Source organism: Amphimedon queenslandica, unplaced genomic scaffold, assembly GCF_000090795.2.
Source record: "Amphimedon queenslandica unplaced genomic scaffold, v1.1 AMPQUscaffold_13394, whole genome shotgun sequence".
NCBI lineage: Eukaryota > Metazoa > Porifera > Demospongiae > Haplosclerida > Niphatidae > Amphimedon > Amphimedon queenslandica.
In genome coordinates, this window is record NW_003546370.1 from 41,083 (window position 1) to 62,095 (window position 21,013).

The following is a 21,013-nucleotide window of genomic DNA, read 5'->3' on the forward strand; positions in this document are numbered from 1 at the left end:
ACTGAGGGTTAATAGAGTATTAGAAAGAAATGCTGGATCATCAGGGATAGTAACTTCAGAATTCTCTTTAATTTTAATTGAAAGGTTTTCAAATGTAATGGCAATCTCATTGAGATCCTTGAGAAGGGAATAAAGGAGGTGACAGTAGTAGCTGATGCCATCAGATCGATTGACTACCTCTTCACAACTTGTGGCAAGAATTGATACAAAATCTTTAATGCCAATGCCACCTGGTTTATGACATTCTAGAGCACAATATCCTTTGAAAATTTGCTTCACAACAGCCTCTTCTACTATACCATTCATGTCAGCTTTGAATTCTAACCCATGCTTGGAAAAACTGTCTGCACGACTACCCACCAATATAACTTGAGAAGGTTTAGGTAGCTTAGCACATGCATTTTCGATAAAGTTAAGCCAATAGAATAATTCGCTTTGCACTTTGCTACGTGGCTTTGTAAGATCAGCTATTATAACAAATACTCCAGGTGAGTGTAGCATCAGATTCTCAAGTATGCCAGCATGACTACTGTAAAACTCTGTGTGGCCAGCAAAATCATATAATACAATGTTTCCAATCTCAGGACTGCTAATAGTGTGTAAATCAATGCCTACAGTAAACGGTGTCACATCTTTAACCTTTTCCAATGGACTAAACTTATAACCAAGGGGCTTCTTGGAGCGATCAACGAGAGCTTGACTGAGAGAGCTCTTACCAGCAGTAGAGTAGCCACACATAAATACCTTAGCATAAGTTTCAATAGGGTAATCTGTGTGACTGTCAACATAAGGACGAAAGAGTTGAAGTAATTTTGTGCGAGCAGTTGACTCTGGTGCTATCACATCAAGAGGGGAAAGTCCTTCTTTTGAGACTTTCATAGGATCCTTTACACCACCAGTTCTTAACAAATAATCAACCATTTCTACCTGGTTTGCTCGGCATGCGTAATGGAGTGGTCGTAAACCATACTATTTTACATAAGGCTATATTATATTTGAGAAACGAGTTCTTACTTTGTCTTCATCATCAACACCTACTTCATGTTCCCTAAGCAACTCTGCAATGTCTATCAATCCATGTTCAGCAGCAATATGCATGGGTCCAAAATTCTACATAAAAATGAAATTTTCATTTGCTAGTAAAATCATTGTACCAGTGATGAGATACTAATAGTATAAGATAAGAATAGACGGATCACTTCTTTTTGACAATACAGTATTGCATAATAGAGAGGAGTAGTGCATTGATCCTATAAAATAAAAAAATCAACAAATAAATTTTATGCAAAACTCAATATTCTAAATTTATATTTTTGAAAAAACCATAATTAAGTAAAGGCCCAAGTTGTTTATGTGATAGATAGCTCATTAAGCAATATCAGTTCAATTATACTTCACTGTTGCATAGGCTACATGATAGCGCCAAAGGATTGCATCAATTCAAAGCAATTAAGATAGATGAATGGTGAATGCTATTTATAAGATACATAATAATTGTCACATAAATTTGTAACTTACGCTGAGCGTTATATCAAAATCTTCTGTTTGAATTAAATACTGTATAACTTCAGCATACCCCTTGCATGCAGCATTTGTGATGGCTTTATTCCAGCTTTCCTAATACATGTATATATAACATTTTTAATGGGGCCATAAGAATAATAATAACATTATTATTGGGCTAATGCATGGAAGCACATCACCATGCACTCCTGGCTACAGCAAATATTGCATACTAAATGATTTTAACAGAAGCCCCGTTTGTCATTTCAAAAACATTTAAGTATTCAGACACAGAAACATAATTGTAGCATAAACAAATCACAATATTAATTGATTAACAGTTACCAAAAGTAAAAAATAGACAAAAGTAAAAATTTAGTCACTGCTTTACGATAACATACCTTATACCTCAGGGGAATTCCTTTCTGAAGTAACAACTGAACTGTTTTAATATTCCCACTTTCAACACCATAATGTAAAGGAGTGTAAGACAAATGAATAGTTGCATCTTTTTTATTTTGATTATATGTGAATGAATTATAATCTTTAATATGAATGCTAGCTCCATTTTCCAAAAGCAACTGAACAATCCTTTCATGACCTTTTCCAGCTGCAACGTGTAAAGGTGTTTTTTTATAATACTAAAAATACAAAATCTAAGATTTCATTTGAGGTTAATTGGTACTTCAATGCTTAAATTATTATATTATTTGTTTTTCTCAGTAATAAAAATAATTTAAACTTACTTCATCAATAGCATTACACTCTGCTCCGCTATGCAACAAATGTTGCACAATTATATTGAAGCCTTTTTCAGCTGCAATGTGCAGTAATGTTTGGTTACAATATCCTAATAAATCATAAATAATACTTAACTGGAAGTTAAATAGGCCAATAATTATTTTTCTGAGACAACCAGACCTCATGCAGAATTAAAATAAAAGTGTGCACAAACCATATTTTTTATCCTTGTCAACTCTCAAACTTTGTAATAGACATAAAACTATCTCAGGATAACCTTTACTGACTGCAAAATAGAGTGGAGTATAGCCAAACTATAAAGAAGTTTTTATTACACATGCATGACATGCAATAACTGACATTGTCTTCTATTTCAGGATCTGAAACTGACAGCAAATATTGTACAACATTCAAATGACCATTCTCAGCAGCATAATGAAATACAGTTCTGCCCCTCTGATTTAAGTGTAAGGAATTATCAAAAATGGATCAATACATAGTCTAAATTTACTTCATCAGGCTTTTTTATGCTTGCTTCATTTAATTTGACAATATCAAGCCTGCCACATACTCCTGCATCATGAATCTCCTCATACTCCTCATTATCAAATAATTTCTACATAACAAAAATTAATGTTGCTGCAATGAAATTTTAGATAATATCATGCACACATGTACAGTTTTAATTCCTCATACCAAATTGAAATTGTCAACAGTCAGCAACTCAATTAGTTCTTTATCTTTTTTGTGATACTTAATGGCATAATGAAATGGAATCTTGTTAGTCTATATTATGGTAAGAAAATGTTAGTAAAAGGATGTTTTGAGTAACTTACATAGTCCTTCTTTCGTAGATTAGCTCCTCTTTCAACTAGTACTTTGACAACACTTTTGTGCCCATTTTCAGCAGCTAGATGTAAAGCAGTTTTAAAAGTCTATTAAGAAATGTTTCATTTGTGAAAATTATTGCACTTTGTTTACTTCACTTTCAGCAATATCAATGCTGGCATTGTGATTTAATAAAACTTCAACAGCTTTGGCATGACCATTCTCTGCAGCAAGGTGCAGAGCAGTTTTTGATTCATGAGACTATAATTATACACTTTTAATAGCTACACAATAGCAGGAGCCCACCTTTTCATGGGCTCCTGAAAATAATTATTATGCATATACCTCACAACTAATCTCATATTCATGAGAATCATAATGAGTACAAAGTATTCTTAGGCTTTTCGTCCATGGAAGTTTCTTTATAAACTGTATGAAAATCAATCTTCAATGTGGACAGGAATTAAGTGCATATATTTTGATGCATATTTTTTGTATAAATATGTTATCATACCTGACATTTGTCATTTATTATCAATGCTTTAGTTGCTTTCGTTAAATAAAATGAAATAATTTCAAAATGGCCTTGAACAGCTGCTTTGTGTAAAGGAGTATGCTGAAACTATATAAAAAAATATTTTTGAAAAGTTACATGCATGAAAATGGTATTTGAAATGCATCATTATTTGATGAAATAAGTGATACAAGAAAGATATCATTATAATGTTAGAAAACTGAAATTTTATAAGAATAGAATTAATCATACAAAATTTTACATTATTGACACATTACAAGTCTGAACTAACCCTTAGCTCTTTCAAATGAGGGTCAGCTCCAGCTTCTAATAATAACTGTAAAATGTCCTTACGGCCATCTTGTGAATCACACACAAAGTGCAATGGAGTTAAATCAAACTATAAAAAAATATAGATAAATTAGTGGACCAAGAGTAGATTAAGTCAATCAAATAATGTGTACCATGTCCCTGCAGTTGACATTAGCATTTTTATTCAATAACCTTTGGACCATATCAGCACAGCCAAGCTGAGCAGCAGAATGAAGCGGAGTAATACTTTTCTACAAAAATAAATCAATGGTGCAATCAATTGAAATGAACTATACCCAGTCCTTTTCATTGACATTAATTGCTTGGCTATTTATAAGTAACTCAAAAGAAAGAATATCTAAACTTTCAACTGCATAATGAAGTGCAGTTTTTTCATGGAACTGAAATAAAATGATATCGTATAATGTTATTCATTACTTTTAAGGCAATGACACTAACCTCAGTTTTAACATTTAAATCAGCATTGTTACTAATCAGAGTCTCAAGAATTTTGTGGTACCCATTAATTACTGCATAATGAACTGCTGTAAATGAACCCTATAAATAGCCATAAGTAGTAAGTAATATGGAATTATCCTACTAACTCTGTCCTGACAGTTTATATTACATCCATTTTCAATCAAAAAAAGAACCGAATCAAAATGGTTATTTAGTACAGCATAATGTAAAGCAGTTCTTTCATCCTAATTTATAAAGCATATTTTAGAACACATAAAAACATTAGGTTGAAGAGTCAATGAATGCATCATAATTTCATTATACTGCAGTGAGGTGCTTTGATTTTTTGATTTGCAACCTTAAAAAACTACTTATACGGTATTTCAACAAAAATCATTAGGACTATGATAGAATTCTCAACTTGATACTTTTTCTAATACATATAAATGTACTTACAATGTGTAGAAAATTTGAGATGATTCCAAATGATGAAATATGGATTTGTTATGAATTATTAAAGTTGCTAAAATAGGGCCTACAACCAAAGGCTATTATCCTTTGGCCAAATTTTGTAAAAAAATGCTTTGATCTTTATTTCTGATGTATATATCCTTATGTTGTGCAGTCAAATTTTATTTTGCAAGTTGCTCATAAATGGCTAGGAGATAATTTTCCATTTTTAATAATTTTTCTGACACTTATGCATGTACTTATATTATTGCATGAAAATTTTGAGCCAGTCCTGATAAATATTGATTTGTAAAAGAATTTTTAAAGTTGCTCCAAATGCCTTTGTCAGCTCACAAAACATGCTGATTATGCTTTGTAGGAAACCCTACTCTCATCTATGCTTGTTACTTTTGGTAAAATGCCCTTACATATGTATCTATTACTGTATATTATGCTACTACTGTTTCCATACCTATTACCATGCCATATGTCTAAATATAGTAACTACATCATGCAGTAGATCTACATTCGCTTATTTGTATAATATACACTTGAGACAAAAAATTATAGAACCTTGTCATAATAATCAATTTCAGCACCATTTTCTAAACAAGTCTTCATTTGGGTGACATCATTTACATCTGAACTATCTAAAAGCAGATGATCCTATTAATTTATGAATAAAAATAATAACTGCAATAAGGATTGGGAAAAAATTATAATACTACTTTTATTATCAAGTTCAACACATTTAACTTACAAAATTAAACACTCCACCTGCTGACTTGATTAAATTATATACTTCCTTACCACCAGCTTTATAACTCATATTCATTGGACGAGCTCCTGACTAAAAAATGGCACATTGATTTATTGCAGCTTTTGTTAACACTAACCTTGTCTTCACTATTAGGATTAGCTTTTAAACTGAGTAATAGCTTCACAATTTCAAAATAATTATTTTCAGCAGCAATGTGTAGTGGTGTATTTCCAGTATACTATTACAATATATGCAATGTAACTTAATTAATAGTGAAAAACTTTAAATAAAATGAATATATTTTTTACACATGTGAACTTGAAAAAATTAAATGTTAGTAATAAAATCTTGACCAGTAATGTAAATGTATACCTTATCTTTACTGTCAACATTAGCTCCAACTGATATGAGACGCTTCACAATCTGTTCCTCATTTTTATGTGCAGCATACAGTATGGCAGCACTCTCATACTACAATATTACGTAATATTATGTAATATCAATGGTTACTTTTGAGTAATGTGGTACATCAGAGAGATTCCTTAGGCTACTTTCTTTGCCAACATTCAGAGAATCAAGAAAATCCCAAGATTGAGCTTCCACAATGTAATTTAATGGAGTCATTCCATACTATAAATAATCAAAATTAGTGAAACTACATACTCTTGGTAAAAAATTGATAAACTAAACTGCATCTTTATAGTTCATAACAGCATCAGCACCATGTTCATGAAGAAGCTTCACAATATCATAATGGCCATTCTTAGCAGCTAAATGCATAGCAGTGCTATTTGACTCCTATAATAGTACAATCATTGTTTAGGTATAAATTAATTCTAACAAAATTACCTGCAATTTATTGACATAATCAATTGAAGATATTTTACCAACTATGAAATCAACTACTTCAGCAACACCTCTACAAGATGCAATATGAAGTGGAGTCCAACAGCCCTATGAATAATACAATTACAATTTTTATGAAGATACTATAAACCTTCATTTCCATATCTAGTACAAAGTGCTTTTCAACCATCACACAAAAAGTAGAAAAATTGTCATATTGAATTGCATAATGAAGAGGAAGCCATCCACTGATTTGATGTCCATCAATTTCATCACAATGCTATTGTATTCAACGAAATAATAACACATTGAGTACATAACACTAACCTTTGATGCATGATAAAAAAATAAATCAATGATTGATTGAAATTTGTTTTTAATGGCATAATACAGTGAGCTATGACCATCCTATAAAAGAAAAATAATTTTTTGAAATGTTATAGCAATTTACATTGTCTTCAAGAAATAAATTTGCTCCTTTATCAAGCAGTATAACAGCTTCATCTTTATTGTTACATTCAACAGCATAATGTAAAGCTGTTTTTCCAGTATTCTAAAATAATACAATCAGTTTTTTGTTAATTAACTATGCATATCATGCAGAAAACCTCATTTTGGTAATTCAAACATTTTTTAAAATTTTTGTGCTGAAGAAGATTATCAGGTAAAAAACCATGAAATGAACCACAGTGCAAAGGAGACATACCATTCTAGAAATTATTACTATTGACATAAGCAAAAATTATATAAAATCACCTCATCAGGTTCATTTAAAACATGATCACTATCTAATAACAAATTTAGTATATCTTCATCTTTATTACTTATCGCAATATGCAAAGCAGTCATTTTTTTCTATAAATAAAAGCATTGAAATATTTATAGTGACAGCTTGCCAATTATCATAAATAATCAATACTAATAATTATTATTTTATGCTCATACCTTGTTTGTAGCTTGAATAGTAATTTGTTTAATGCCTTGCTCTTTTGAAGCATCAATTATGATTTCAACTATTTTTGTGTACTTTCTTAATACAGCATACAACAGTGGAGTCATTCCATCCTTTAATATTATAAAAAGTATTCTAAATTATGATAACATCAAGTTACCTGTTCATTCTTGCAATTAATTTGAGCTCCTCTCTCAATAAGCAATGAGCATATAGAATATTTTTCAAAATCACTACAATATTTGTCATCTTCCTCATCTTCTCTTTCCTTCATTAATGCATACTGCAATGCTGAGTATCCTTTCTGTATGATCGCTAACTCATAATTACAATTATGAATATAAATTGTATAACCTTGCATGCCATATTAACATCCAGTTTTTTGTTTGCAAGGACTATTTCAGTCAGGCGTTCGCTATTCATTATTGCAGCATGATGCAATAGTGTTAAGCCATTCTAAATGATCATAATATTTATTGAGCTATATTTACATGTGCTTATATTTTTATACTGTATCTTTGACTTTAATGTCAGCTCCTTTAGTATTTAAGTATATTACCAAATCATAATCTTTATTCATTGCTGCATAGTATAAAGCAGTATATCCATCCTGCAATTGTACAAAATAAAACTATCTAACTGTAATTGATTACATGACTGATAGAAATACATGTATAATGAAAGGCATCACTTACTGCATCACAAATTTTTAAATCAGCCCCTCTGTTTAAAAGGAGCTTATAAAAGTCACTTGAAAATTTTAGTCTAATGATGAAGTGCAGAGCTGTTTCATCCATCTATTAATAAAATAAATCATAGTAATTTAAAAATAAAACTACACCTTAACTCTTGACATAGGGTCATTTTTAAAACGTTCTTCTTTTTTCTAAAAAGAACTGAGTAAAAAATCGAAAGAAAATAATACACAGCTAACTGTCATTCTTGCATTTAGATCTGCATTATAATCCAGTAAAAGTGTTAGAATTGTCAAGTTTTCCTGACTTACAGCATACTGAAGAGCTATATGTCCTTTCTATATTAGAAATGCTAATAAATTCTTAATAGCACATTACTGTAATCATGCACACCACTATTATACCATGCAATTGCAATTAGAAAAACAAAATGAGTATTTTATGACTAAATTGTAGTACATGTATACATGTATTTGGCACTTAACATGAGACTACATGTTATACTTGTATTATCTTACATTATTCCTGATATTAGGATTAGCTTTATTCTCCAACAGTATAGTTACTAGTCTAACGGAACATACAAGAACTGCATATAGTAGTGGTGTATTTCCATCCTAAATTAAACATTAACAGAGGAACAGGGTACACACAGTAATCTATGTTTATGCATAATATGCCATGCATAGCAGTCACCTTATCTTTAATATTGACATCAGCTTTTCTTACAATTATCTCAAATATTCTAATTAATTTGTCCTACATGTGTAACATTATATAAGTGACAAGACAAATTATTATGTACTTTGTCATATTCTGAATCTTCCTTGTTCAATGGATTTTGAAGATAATGCTGTAGAAAGAGGAAGAATACAATGAGTTCCTTGCCTTATAATTATGACTAAAAATGGTGATATATAACTTTTAAAAGAATCAATATGCATTGTAATCAGTTTATGGTAGATTATTCATTTGCAATAACTACAACATTAACAAGCAGAGTGTGGTTTAAAAGTGGTGAATTAGTGGTAATTACAAAGCTTACGATGATGTCTATAGCAAAGTATAAGATACTTTTGTTGTCCTAGATACAATGTACAGTTATAAGCTGCAGTCATACTATATTAAAGTAGCTAACTTTATCACAAATATCAGGATTAGCTTCACAATAATAAAGTAAATGTTCAACAACTGGTTGGTTTTTAGTTTTAAAACCATGATGTAATGGTGCCATTCCATCCTAAATATGATAATAACCATTAACTAGTAGAAATGCATTCTAACAACTCACCAAATCTTTACAATTTACATCAGCATTATGATCCACTAGCATCTGAACAATAGTAATATTTCCTTTTTGAACTGCTAAATGAATTGGTCTTATGCGAAACTATGTGCAATAAAATAAACCATTGCAATTAAAAAAATTAATTTCTGTACAAAGTCTTTGCAGTTAACATCGACTCTTCTTTTTCCATTAAGTAACAGTTCAACAACATCTGTGTGTTCATATTCTGCTGCATGGTGTAAGAGTGTTTGTCCATCCTTATAGGGCACACAAAAATAAAGTTGTAGACAGTAATACCTTTAAACTTTGACTTACATCCTCATCAACACAATCAGCTAGGTCAATATCATTGTTCTCAATCACAAATTTAATAGTAGAAATTAGACCAGCTTGAGCAGCAAATTTCATTGCAGTCTATAAGGTACATTAGTTTCTGGTACATACTCTGGATTACTTACATTTGTCACAGGGCATCCTTTTTCAACTAATAGTTTAGCTATTTTTTCATGACCTTCTTTAACTGCAACATCAAGTGGAGTCCATTTGTTCTGTAATAAAACATTAATAAAATTTAATTTAAGTAAAGCAGAAATAATACAAAAATGATTGTGACCTCATCAAAATTTGTGAATTATTACTATCGTAAAACAAACTGTTTGTAAAATTATTTCTAACACGATTTAAAGTGCTCCAACTTGTCAGCTTGCACAAACCAAAAATGATTAATTTATAAAGATTCTAAATTATTTTTTAAAATGATTAAAACTTTTATTTTATTCCCACAAAATAATTTGCTTATGGTATGTCATATAAATACTTCTATATGCCTCAAAAATATAATTTAGAGACTATCTGTTACCTTGTCATTAAAATTGAACGTAACATTGGCACCTTTAGTAAGTAATATTTCAACTATTTCAAGATGTCCTTTTCTTGCTGCTAAATGTAAAGCTGTTTCTTTACTCTATAATACATAGTAACACATATACATGTAATTAGATCACTTTACCTAACATGATGGTAACAGTACCGTAAAGCGGATATTTTTGTGGCCCAAAAATTTTGTGAATCTGTTCAAAAATCAATTTTATGGCTTTAATTTTCATGATTTTCTACTTTATGGCCATCTTAAACCATATTGAATCCATTTTTGCTTCGTGAATTTTGAACCAAATGCAAAATTCATGAAATTTTTGGGCCACAAAAATTTTCCGCTGTATGGTAAGTTACTAACTTCATTGATACATTTGATATCAGCATTAGCTTCAAGGGCCTTCAATACACGCTTCTGATCCCCATTCTCTGCTGATTGCAACAGTTTGTCTTCCTAAAAGGGACATGAGGCACTAATAGTTGCTGCACATGTAGGTGCTACTTTGATCTTTTATAGCAACATGTTGCCAAGAATAGAAGTTGATCTTTTCTTGGCAACATGTTGCTTGGTTGCTGGCAACCAGTTGTTTCATGTAATTATTAACTTAAGGCATTTACAAAAGTTACAAGTTACAGCCTGTTACATGGCAACAAAAGCCCATAAAAAGGCTGGTTATTTGTTATAAATATGGCAAACTTAGGCGATCATCATTTATTAGTTGGAAATTCGATATAACAGTTTCAACTTTCAACATTTTAAATAATAATGAGATTTTAAAAAACTTGCTTTTTACAAGAGCTCAAGATACTGTAAGGAATTTGTTACATTTTAATGAACATAGACATCAATACATTTAACTTGACAATATTAATTTCAGCATATGCAGTAGCTGTTAAAATCATAATGCTTACATTTGTAATTAAGCTCTCACCCAACTTAATAAATACACATTGCTTGCAAACAGGATCAACACTATTAATAGCTTGACAGTTGTCACAAATAATATTATCATGCTAAAAAGTGAGTTAGTCAGTTCTGTACTGTATATTAGTCCAAAATTTGGATCTTGATATACAAACAAAACATATTGAAAAAAATTATCAGTGAAATGTTATGATGAACTTGCTTGGGTGTCTGACTGCATTAGTAGGTATACACACTTAAGTCTATAGAATGTGTGTTACTTTGATCAGTGACACTTACATAGCTTCTGTTTGAGGAGGAAACAAAATTAGTGGTAATAATATAAATCTTAGCATATGATATGGTAATTGAGTATGCAACAAGGCTTTAAATAAATGAAAAGGACTGACTCACACTACATGTCAGTAGTGTAGGAAGATTTTGGAAAAGGGGGGCTAAAATGAAGCTATCAATAGTAAATTACTTGATAGACAAAGCTAATAAAGCAGAAGTAAAAATCAAGAGGGGCTCCTGCCCCCCCCCTGCTTCCTACACCACTGCATGTACATGCACATGTCAGCCACCAAATAGCTTTAGCTGGGCAGGAATAAATTTTAATTGGCAAAATCTGTATTTTGATAGCCATTTTGCTAAATAAAACGCATCATTCAGCATTTTGAGCCATTATGAGCATGTTCAATGCCAAAAATTTGCCAAATTAAAACCCATTACCAATTACTGATTCATTAAAAAATTTAACAATTTGCCATAATTTTACTCTCCTCAGAAATAGGCTTGGGTATAAGTCTATTACCATAAGTGTTTAACTTGGGTCTATCTAAGTATTACAGTATTAGAAGACTAGATTTAAAAGAGTATAGACAAATGAGTGTTAATAGCTTCACATGCATGCACAAGCCTCAGAGCACTGAACAATTAAGGGCCAATCGTTAGCAAGATATACTGACTACAGGTGCAGTTTTACTGATAAAAATCCACTAATTTAGTTTCATTTTATATTGTAAATTTTTAGGGGGCTGACTTCTTTTGTTTGGGTTGCATTGAGCTCTGGGATTTCATGCTCTCCAGGAATCCGCGGATCCGGCACCAGCTGGCCAGGCTCAGCGCCCCCCCCCCCAAAGACGCCCCATGCTGATTTAACTACTTTCATAACATTAGACTTACAGGAGCCGATTCTGCCATTAAGCAACGTCTAGCTGTAACTCTTTCAGCAGCACACAAACATGATAATCCTATGATAATGACTGAAACCTACAAATTAGTTTACTCCAATTCGAGCTGCAATTACTACGATCCAGCCGTATTAGATCTATTTTTAATTATAAGAAACATTCTGAGCTACAAATAAAATTAATTTTACCTTCAAGTCTCAAAAATGTTGTGTCAACATACACATTCATTCATCAGTCGTATCATCATTTCTCGTACCTTGATACTCATACAGCAGACAGAATTAGCTTAATCGAAGATGTTGATGCCATCTGTTCATCGACAAGAAGAGAAGAATGTTCCACAATCAGTGCCCGTTCAGGTAAATCATGGTTCATGCGGCCAATTCAGTTGTATGATGCCTTTTGTTGTATCATAGTGACTAGCTTGCTGGGTAGATAAATAATACTAATAAGAGTTTGCATGAATGAGAAATCCTTGTATGAGTGCTTGAAGGTGGAATGAGTTTGCTAGTTCTAGTCAAATTGTTCGCCCACTTCAAGTTTTATTAATGATTGACAGTACACTGATGTAGCATCATTATTGTAAACCCACCTTAATCTATCTACTGTTTTGTCATTTTGGAACAGTTTAGACATTCATCTGGCTGTTAAATAACTCAAAACTTTGTCCTGTTGTAAGCTACCAAAGCCTACCATTTTTATTTGCTGTACATGTACGTGTAGCTACACCCACTTTACACTAGGAGCATAGGTGGGTTTAGAGTTTTCCCATATCCACAAAGCATGCTAAGTGAGCTAAACAGAATGCCTAATGAGCTGACAAGCACTATCATTTGCTTCATAAAATTCTAATTTTGATTGGAATGCATTTGAAATATCATAGAAATGAAGAATTCCCTAGCTTTTGGTAGTTGGCCTGATTTTGAGCAACTTCGAAAATTAATTTAAAAATCAAAATTTGATTGGAATCAGCTTAAAGTTAGGTGATACACAAATTATTGACATACATATGTACATGTACACATGTACATGACAGAAAAATGGAGATAATTCTTTCCTTGTGATTTTTGTCGAAATTCCTAGTACTTACAGGGTTTTTGGCCTAATTTATGCGGCAATCCTGGGTGGGTTAGTTGTTGTGGCATTTTAATTGTTATTTCTCCAATACAACATGTATAGAAGAAAATTTGATATTATACATAGGTGAAATTGCTTTCTACATTCATACACCAATTGCATCAATAATTAGTCACTGAATTGATTTACATGTTATTTGTATTCCAGGCAGGTGTGATGCAGTATGCTACAGCTCCTCCTGTTATGCACTTACAGCCTGAATTTGTTCCTAACGATTACTTCATTCCTACACTAGTTATCGCTATTGTCTGTCCTATTATGAGCTTCACTACAATCTTCTTCACTGTTGCTGCCATAATCTGTTCAATACTTGTAAGTATAATAGTCATATATTGTATTATGCACCGCATAGTCATTTAATATTCCATTATGACACTGTGTGTCCACAAAAGGGAATTTGCTTTTTACTATGAAGCATTTTAAATCGAAATTGCATATTTTTCTATTGTAAAAAATCTGGGTGTGATGAGCCTATTGATTTCATTGTCATCTACATATCAATGCTTATCTCTATTGATAGTGTACTTGTATGTACATGTATTCTATTATTGCTTGTTGTATTTTATAGTCTTGGGTGCATAGAGCAAAAGGTGTTTATCATTATTTACAAGCTAAGAGGTTTGGTCAAGCTGCTCTAATATTGGACATCATTGCTCTGCTCTGGTTTTTCTTTTGGGGCTTTTTTACACTGTCATTCTTAAGCTACTTTGTATTTGTATTAGTCCCTGAATTCAGTTAACTATTAGTTTTTATGTGATAAACTCAATTAATGTACATGCATATTAATGTTATAATGTTCAGCCTTCTCTTCCTCAAAACGTGTACATAATATGCTCTGATACGGAACATGATATCTTTAATATGACAAAGAGGCAGGACCATACTAGTATGAATATAATTATTATTGAGATTGGTGGCAGCCATGTGGAATCATCATAGATCACTAATTCTCAAGAAATGAATTTATTTAAGGGAATGACTCTGACCTATTTCATGAATAGTTTCACACTCATTGTGATGTTATAGTGCATTAGTCAGATGGGCTGACCATTTATACATTGCGTGGTAGTAATAGAGATCATTACTGAACAGCACTTTGTGCCATTTTTTGATGGATGATAATAAATAATTTAATCTTAAAACTAGAAAGTATGTGCAAACAGGATCTTGGCTATTTACTAATCACATCATACTTGTATAAATGGTAAATAGTCATTGTAATTGGAATTCTTTAATAGCAACACTCCCACATAAGAATGCAGCTCAAGGATGACATCATAACTAAAACCAAGAACAAACTGCTGCACATTTCAATATTTTATTTTTTTGTGTGACTATAACATGAACACTGACTCACTGAGATGAATTCACTGTATTCTACAGCATTGACAAATAATAATTGGGAGTGAAATCCTTTATGGGTGTAAAATTTAATCAAAATGAGGCAAATTTCATGATAACTATTACAGAAAGAGTAGGAGGTTCATTTCATCATGGCCGAAGTGAGATTTTCAATAGTATCTTTGAAAATACTCATAAAATGAATCAAACGAATCAGTCCTGATATCAGTCTGAATCTTGGATTTTTGGCACTCAGTCACAGTACAATAAGGAAATCAGGCATGATACAATTATGATAAAAATAAATATTTTACACTAAGTCAGGTCAGAGCAACATGCAGTCGTGAATGATCAACAATGCGGATGCCTGTCAGGACTGTTAACAGATTTAATTGCTGATTCAGCTTGTTGTGTATGTACTCTGTAGAGGAAATGAGTCATGCGAGGTCAAATGACTTCATTCATGTATCACAAATAAGCGAATCTCAGTTGCTCACTGCTGTATGACTCGTTCTGGCAAAAGACACTTAAGACAGCCATCGGTTGTAGAATTAAGCAGCAAGGATGTTGATGCCACCAGTTCAAGAAGAAAAGAATGTTCCACAATCAGTTCCCGTCCAGGTAACTAATCCTTAGGACCTTAGACTACAGCACTGAGAATCAGCTAGTTATGCCATAAATTTTATCACTGATTAAGGCAAGCTTGTTTATCAATATTGGGCTTAGTTGATGGCTAGTGAAAATTAAAGGGGTGGAAAAATAGTCTCATGGGTTGAGTTTGGCCTGTGACCCTGACTATGGCAAAAAGTGGTTCCAATTCATGAGCCGCCATATTTATAATAATTATAATAATTTTTGTACGATTTTGGTCCCCATGGTTTGTGCTTGTGTTGGTGGGGCTTATGCAACTACTTGATATGCATAATAATAAGTCAGGCGGGCCTGATCCTCACGAAGGAGGAGGGTCAGGACCAATCCAACACTGTTTTTTGGTGTACACTTTTATGGCTTGGGTGGGGCTCTATACTTGCATTTGGCTATTTTAAAATGTAGTAGTGGTGCTTCTTGGGCTGAAAGATGATACAAATCAGTTTCCTTCAGGCTCCTTCTCTAGACTCAGTCATAAATAAACCATATGAAAGATCCCATTTTGAGCAATTCAATAGAACTAGGTCTAAATTGGCATAGATATAATTGCACTTGTAAAAGATGGTGAAAGGGCTTGCTTTAATGTTTACATGAGTTAGAGAAGCTGGGGAAAAATGAAAACCTCTTTAACAATTGTTAAGAAGTGCCACGGTAAAATGTTCCTAACAGCCGGATCGTTTTCGTTACCATAAACACATAACAGGCCTCTATTTCTTCTTAAAAAGACATATTAAGGTCCTTTGTATCTTCCAGTGTCTCTAGAAAAGTTCTTAGACATTGTCTTTGCCTTGTTTTGCTGCTAGAAAGGTCCCGTTCGAACCCGCCATTTTCATTTTGACTCGTGATGACTCATGATACGTCACTGCACAAATCTGTGCAGTGCCATGAAAAAGAGTGTTGGATTGATCCTGAACCTCCTCCTTTGCGAGGGTCAGGCCCACCTGACTACATAATAATGTGCATGGAGGCTAGTACATTGAAATATTGTATTCATGAATTTACTAATAATAGCACTTTAATTATCAACATCAATTATTAGCCATTGCACTATTTATTTAATTCCAGGCAGGTTTGACACAGCACACAGTTCCTGTTATTCACTTACAGCGTGAATTTGTTCCTAACGATTACTTCATTCCTACACTAGTTATTGCTATTGTCTGTCCTATTGTGAGCTTCTCTACAATCATCTTCACTGTTGCTGCCATAATCTGTTCAATACTGGTAAGTAGACCATGCAGGCAGCTAATTTTGAAAAGAAAATTTTGCGTTTCCATTTAAATTTTTACTGTTTTGACAGTTATTGTACTGAGGTCATGTGGGAATTTCATTATTTGGGGATGTAAATTTTGCATCAACAAACTCATAAAATTTAATTCTCCTCTAATATTGTTTTTGCAATTAAATAGCTCATGGCTTCTTTTACTGTTGCTCTATTTTTATAGTCTTGGGTGCATAGAGCAAAAGGTGTATATCATTATTTACAAGCTAAGAGGTTTGGTCAAGCTGCTCTCATATTGGACATCATTGCTCTGCTCTGGTTATTTGCTTGGGGCTTCATTGTACTGACATACTTAAGCTACTTTGTATATGTAATAATTCCTCGAATTAACTATTAATTTAATAATCTCAGTGTACATGTATATAAATGTTATACTGTCCTGCCTACTCTACCTCAAAACATGCACGTTTATGCTTTGTAACGAAGGTATTTAAGAAGCAACTGCATGTTTCAATTGCCTGTGATAGAATACAACAAAAGAAGCACGACCATTATGAAATTATTATCATCTGGGAGAAATGAATTCATGAAAGGAAGTGACTCTGACCTTGTTCATGAATAGTGTCACACTCATTGTGATGTCATAGTGCATAATCAGATTGGTCAGGCCATGACTGATAGGGTTGAGCCTATTATTCTCATAAATTTTCCCATTATTCTTTCTGGAAATTCTTAATAATTTCCCACATTATTCTTTTCATTTTATCCTATTATTCTCAATTTATTCTCAATAATTTTTTCAAACAATCAATTTTCACCCAAGAATTGCATTCCAGCAGTGTTTTAAAAATAGGTCTTCCAAAAAACACTAGCCAAAAGTTTTAAAATTTTCTTCTGCAATCACCATTGACCTCAACTCCACCCATTATTCCACTATTATTCCTATTTCCATCCAATTACTCCAGCATTATTCCTCAAATGAGGAAGCCCCTATTATTCCTAAAATTATGCTAGAATAATAGGCTCATCCCTAATGACTGACCAATTATGCATTGGTAGCAATAGAGATCATGAATAGATCATAAATAGCATCAAGAGTCCATTGATAGCATAAATATAGTGTAATTTTGTACTATCATATGTAAGTACTTTGTATCAATATAATCAGTCACTAGAATTGAGTTGATATTCTTGATGGTTGACAATGAATATGCAATCTTTTAAAAACTATAGGAAGTTTGTGCAAGCAGCATCTTGGCTTTTCCTAATTACATCAGTCTTGTTATAGCCTGAGTGATGTAATTGCCAATGGAATTCTTAGCAGCACTCCCATGCACCGGCATAACAATGCAGCTCAATCATGATATTATAGCCAAAAGCAAGAACACAAGGGTTGCACAAACTGCCGCACATTTCAGAGTCAATATTCTTTGTGTGATTATAACATAAACACTGATTCACTGAGGCCAATTCACTGTAATTCACAGCACTGACAAATAATAATTAGGATTGAAATCCCATAACTCATTAACACACCATTATCAAGGTAGACTATGGGCGTAGAATTTAATCAAAATGAGCCAAATTTTATGATAACTATAATTACAGAAAGAGTAGGATGGTAGTATTTTATCATGACTGAAGTGAAAGTGCTTAAATTATCTTTATGAAAAATTGAAAATATTCACACAATGAGTCAAATGTTTTTGGCCTAAAATGTTTGGTTTTAAAAATGATTTGAAAATGAAAACCTGTGAAATTGATTTTTAGGTGGGCTTGATGGTTTGTGAAAATTTGGAACATCAAGTTCAGCGGATAGTGAATAATAGAAGGACAACATAGCTACAGTACCTATAAATGACTCTCAAACGAGAGCATTAAAGTGCATACCCTCACCACAATGTGTATTTTAGAAGTATTTGAATTTTTAAAAGGGCAAAATGCACTCCAAAAGTTTGTAGTCATTAATGAAAGAACTTCACAATAATGGTTTGATACATGGGTTCGTAGATATTAGAGTTACAATATAATTAATCTATGATGGGTTTAATTGCATTTGTCTATGCTCCTCCAATACTTTATAAAAATTAAGCTCAGTCAGTCCAATAATTTTTCCTGTATTGACTGGGAAAGTAGTTTAGTAATTAAATTTCATTATCTAGAGGAAGTGACACTATTCTATGAGAGTAAGTAAACCATACAAATGTATGCTCAGTTGCTCACTGCTCAGCATTTCTCAGTCTGCAGTTTGTCTGTGACTCGTTCTGACATTGGTTGTATATAGACTTAAGCAGCAAGGATGTTGATGCCACCTGTCCAAGAAGAAAAGAATGTTCCACAATCAGTTCCAGTTCAGGTAACTCTAGCTCTTAGGACCAGAGGAATCAGTCAGCAGTGTTAGCTATGCCATAAATTTTATCACTATATAGCTTATGTATCAATACAGTTCAGTGGCTAGTGAAAAATTATGGATACTATATATAAGGGGTGGCAAAAAGTGGTTCCAATCCATGAACTATTATTATTTTGTACAATTTTGGTCCCTTTGGTTAGTAGGCTTTTGAAACACTAATTGATGTGCATAATAATGTGCATGCTGTTATGTTGGAGACTACAGATTGTAATATTGTATTTATGAATAGTCTGCAATAGTATTTGTAATAGCACTTAGTTATCCATACCAATTTAGGCAATTATTCATTGTGTGATTTGCATTCTAGGCAGGTGTGACACAGCACACAGTTCCTCCTGTTGTTCACTTACAGTATGAATTTGTTCCTAACGATTACTTCATTCCAACACTTGTTATTTCTATTGCCTGTACTGTTTGCAACTTCTCTACAATCTTCTTCATTGCTGCTGCCATGATCTGTTCAATACTGGTAAGTAAAAATATGCTGAACTTTACTAATACCATGCAGGTAGATCTAGCTATAACTTGTAAAAGCAAATTTTGTGACTCCACTTAAATTTTACGGTTTTGACAGTTATTGTACTGGGGTCATGCATGAAATTCATTATTTCCGGATAATAGAAAAATTGCATTTGGCAATCTCACAAAATTTAATTCTCCTCAAATATTGTTTTGCAGTGGCTTCTTATTTACTTTTTTCTATTTTTGTAGTCTTGGATGCATAGAGCAAAAGGTGTACAACATTATTTGCAAGCTAAGAGGTTTGGTCAAGCTGCTCTCATATTGGACATCATTGCTCTGCTCTGGTTATTTGCTTGGGGTTTCTTTGTACTGTCATATTTAAGCTACTTTGTATTTGTTGAGCTTCCTCAAAGAGCTATATTAGAATAACGAGACACCAAGAAAAAATGGTTAATTTAGTGTTCACATGACTGTAATTATAACCTTAAAAGGTATTTTTTTAAAATAGAACTATGTTCCACATTATCCGATGAAATTAGATGGCTGGGTTACATGCATATTTTTAATTTCAAATTCTGTTCTGGATATTACCACTTGATTCACTGTAGGTACATGTATGTAGGTATTAAAGAAAAATACACTATACTGAAAGTACTAAATCATATATAATCACAAGTGTAGGGCAGTGCTCAAACATACACATCTATTATATATAGGCTCTAGTTTTATTGTGTGGAAATTCTTGTCAAACTCACTTTTATACCGTATAGCAGGTGAATTTGGAGGGAATTAAATTTGGCGAATTTGGTGTTTTGATAGCCATTCGCCAAAATAAGACCCCACCATTTTGAGCTATTATATGCATGGTCAATGTCACGTGGCCACAAATTCACCAGATTAAAACCTGCCAATCACCAAAATTTAGCCCCTCCAAATTTACCCGCCATACGGTACTAAAACAACTAGCCTCTCATGTATGCACTTACTGGGTAATAAAGTAATCATATCTTCAATACATACTGTATAGCTCCAGATTTTTGTTGGTAAAAAAATTTACATCAAATTCGTCAGGTTTTTTTGTGTGACGAAATTGTTAACCCATGAAATTTTTTTTCCATGTGGGTAGTATGCAGATTAATAGTAAAAATGATGAAAATTTTAATGGCAAAAGTTAATTTTGATGAAAATTTGGAGTAAGAGCAAAACATTGTTTTTAAAAAACTCCCTGTAGAGCCTACTACACGTAATCTAACGTTATAGCTAAATCTGTATTGGAATAGGAAATGATCCTGGATAGTAGCCATGCTAGGATAATTTTGAAATTATACATAGATCCCTACTTCCAAGTAAACCAATTAAGGAAGTAACTTTTGACTGCATTCATACTACACTGGATTTTAACTTGGCTCTCATTTTCAATGTTAAGTTCATGATGAATGACACATCTGGAGGAAAATGTGTAATTAATGGAA

General features: G+C 32.5%; 3 protein-coding genes across 4 annotated transcripts in view; 2 read left to right on the forward strand and 1 right to left on the reverse strand.

The window, feature by feature from the left end:
* The window catches only part of LOC109580113 (serine/threonine-protein phosphatase 6 regulatory ankyrin repeat subunit C-like), a 12,770-nt gene extending 284 nt beyond the window's left edge, over nucleotides 1-12,486 (reverse strand). Inside the window, exons 1-50 of the mRNA XM_019996890.1 lie at nucleotides 12,311-12,486; nucleotides 10,583-10,675; nucleotides 10,208-10,312; nucleotides 9,807-9,896; nucleotides 9,664-9,762; nucleotides 9,501-9,605; nucleotides 9,352-9,450; nucleotides 9,199-9,300; nucleotides 9,106-9,144; nucleotides 8,866-8,913; nucleotides 8,757-8,819; nucleotides 8,579-8,677; nucleotides 8,300-8,398; nucleotides 8,207-8,251; nucleotides 8,061-8,162; nucleotides 7,877-7,975; nucleotides 7,720-7,821; nucleotides 7,526-7,669; nucleotides 7,359-7,478; nucleotides 7,170-7,268; nucleotides 7,022-7,123; nucleotides 6,865-6,966; nucleotides 6,741-6,821; nucleotides 6,565-6,693; nucleotides 6,417-6,521; nucleotides 6,258-6,365; nucleotides 6,078-6,197; nucleotides 5,940-6,038; nucleotides 5,704-5,805; nucleotides 5,568-5,657; nucleotides 5,381-5,473; nucleotides 4,504-4,602; nucleotides 4,358-4,456; nucleotides 4,195-4,299; nucleotides 4,051-4,149; nucleotides 3,879-3,986; nucleotides 3,587-3,694; nucleotides 3,418-3,501; nucleotides 3,226-3,333; nucleotides 3,081-3,179; nucleotides 2,941-3,030; nucleotides 2,756-2,860; nucleotides 2,605-2,700; nucleotides 2,459-2,558; nucleotides 2,250-2,353; nucleotides 1,905-2,144; nucleotides 1,519-1,617; nucleotides 1,155-1,250; nucleotides 1,015-1,110; nucleotides 3-969 (exon numbers count right to left, since the gene is read on the reverse strand). Coding sequence (XP_019852449.1) covers nucleotides 3-969; nucleotides 1,015-1,110; nucleotides 1,155-1,250; nucleotides 1,519-1,617; nucleotides 1,905-2,144; nucleotides 2,250-2,353; nucleotides 2,459-2,558; nucleotides 2,605-2,700; nucleotides 2,756-2,860; nucleotides 2,941-3,030; nucleotides 3,081-3,179; nucleotides 3,226-3,333; nucleotides 3,418-3,501; nucleotides 3,587-3,694; nucleotides 3,879-3,986; nucleotides 4,051-4,149; nucleotides 4,195-4,299; nucleotides 4,358-4,456; nucleotides 4,504-4,602; nucleotides 5,381-5,473; nucleotides 5,568-5,657; nucleotides 5,704-5,805; nucleotides 5,940-6,038; nucleotides 6,078-6,197; nucleotides 6,258-6,365; nucleotides 6,417-6,521; nucleotides 6,565-6,693; nucleotides 6,741-6,821; nucleotides 6,865-6,966; nucleotides 7,022-7,123; nucleotides 7,170-7,268; nucleotides 7,359-7,478; nucleotides 7,526-7,669; nucleotides 7,720-7,821; nucleotides 7,877-7,975; nucleotides 8,061-8,162; nucleotides 8,207-8,251; nucleotides 8,300-8,398; nucleotides 8,579-8,677; nucleotides 8,757-8,819; nucleotides 8,866-8,913; nucleotides 9,106-9,144; nucleotides 9,199-9,300; nucleotides 9,352-9,450; nucleotides 9,501-9,605; nucleotides 9,664-9,762; nucleotides 9,807-9,896; nucleotides 10,208-10,312; nucleotides 10,583-10,675; nucleotides 12,311-12,328 — 5,803 coding nt within the window. The 5' untranslated portion in view covers nucleotides 12,329-12,486. The remainder of the gene's footprint in view (nucleotides 1-2; nucleotides 970-1,014; nucleotides 1,111-1,154; nucleotides 1,251-1,518; nucleotides 1,618-1,904; nucleotides 2,145-2,249; nucleotides 2,354-2,458; nucleotides 2,559-2,604; nucleotides 2,701-2,755; nucleotides 2,861-2,940; nucleotides 3,031-3,080; nucleotides 3,180-3,225; nucleotides 3,334-3,417; nucleotides 3,502-3,586; nucleotides 3,695-3,878; nucleotides 3,987-4,050; nucleotides 4,150-4,194; nucleotides 4,300-4,357; nucleotides 4,457-4,503; nucleotides 4,603-5,380; nucleotides 5,474-5,567; nucleotides 5,658-5,703; nucleotides 5,806-5,939; nucleotides 6,039-6,077; nucleotides 6,198-6,257; nucleotides 6,366-6,416; nucleotides 6,522-6,564; nucleotides 6,694-6,740; nucleotides 6,822-6,864; nucleotides 6,967-7,021; nucleotides 7,124-7,169; nucleotides 7,269-7,358; nucleotides 7,479-7,525; nucleotides 7,670-7,719; nucleotides 7,822-7,876; nucleotides 7,976-8,060; nucleotides 8,163-8,206; nucleotides 8,252-8,299; nucleotides 8,399-8,578; nucleotides 8,678-8,756; nucleotides 8,820-8,865; nucleotides 8,914-9,105; nucleotides 9,145-9,198; nucleotides 9,301-9,351; nucleotides 9,451-9,500; nucleotides 9,606-9,663; nucleotides 9,763-9,806; nucleotides 9,897-10,207; nucleotides 10,313-10,582; nucleotides 10,676-12,310) is intronic.
* A 22-nt stretch (nucleotides 12,487-12,508) lies between these two features.
* LOC100632245 (uncharacterized) lies at nucleotides 12,509-14,301 on the forward strand. Its single transcript, XM_003386807.3, has 3 exons — nucleotides 12,509-12,677; nucleotides 13,603-13,767; nucleotides 14,024-14,301. The coding sequence occupies exons 1-3, from the start codon at nucleotides 12,615-12,617 to the stop codon at nucleotides 14,192-14,194; spliced, it is 399 nt and encodes a 132-aa protein (XP_003386855.1). The 5' UTR covers nucleotides 12,509-12,614; the 3' UTR covers nucleotides 14,195-14,301.
* A 938-nt stretch (nucleotides 14,302-15,239) lies between these two features.
* Nucleotides 15,240-20,051, forward strand: LOC100641255 (uncharacterized). 2 transcript variants are annotated; one of them, XM_003386795.3, is made up of 5 exons: nucleotides 15,240-15,417; nucleotides 16,510-16,668; nucleotides 16,890-19,022; nucleotides 19,387-19,548; nucleotides 19,791-20,051. In XM_003386795.3, exons 3-5 carry the CDS (start codon nucleotides 18,966-18,968, stop codon nucleotides 19,968-19,970), a joined length of 399 nt encoding a protein of 132 aa, XP_003386843.2. In that variant the 5' UTR covers nucleotides 15,240-15,417; nucleotides 16,510-16,668; nucleotides 16,890-18,965; the 3' UTR covers nucleotides 19,971-20,051. The 2 variants fall into 2 exon arrangements, with proteins under 2 accessions (XP_003386843.2, XP_019852462.1); XM_019996903.1 differs by lacking the exons at nucleotides 16,890-19,022; nucleotides 19,387-19,548 and having other exon boundaries at nucleotides 15,247-15,417; nucleotides 19,791-19,985.
* Nucleotides 20,052-21,013: the final 962 nt, after the last annotated feature.

What these genes read in the sequence shown, in the direction of transcription:
- LOC100632245 (XM_003386807.3), top strand. Translation starts at nt 12,615, where the DNA reads ATGTTGATGCCATCTGTTCATCGACAAGAAGAGAAGAATGTTCCACAA. An exon ending in CACAATCAGTGCCCGTTCAG is followed by an intron (nt 12,678 to 13,602) that starts GTAAATCATGGT and finishes TTTGTATTCCAG; the next exon opens with GCAGGTGTGATGCAGTATGC. An exon ending in CCATAATCTGTTCAATACTT is followed by an intron (nt 13,768 to 14,023) that starts GTAAGTATAATA and finishes TGTATTTTATAG; the next exon opens with TCTTGGGTGCATAGAGCAAA.
- LOC100641255 (XM_003386795.3), top strand. Translation starts at nt 18,966, where the DNA reads ATGTTGATGCCACCTGTCCAAGAAGAAAAGAATGTTCCACAATCAGTT. An exon ending in CACAATCAGTTCCAGTTCAG is followed by an intron (nt 19,023 to 19,386) that starts GTAACTCTAGCT and finishes TTTGCATTCTAG; the next exon opens with GCAGGTGTGACACAGCACAC. An exon ending in CCATGATCTGTTCAATACTG is followed by an intron (nt 19,549 to 19,790) that starts GTAAGTAAAAAT and finishes CTATTTTTGTAG; the next exon opens with TCTTGGATGCATAGAGCAAA.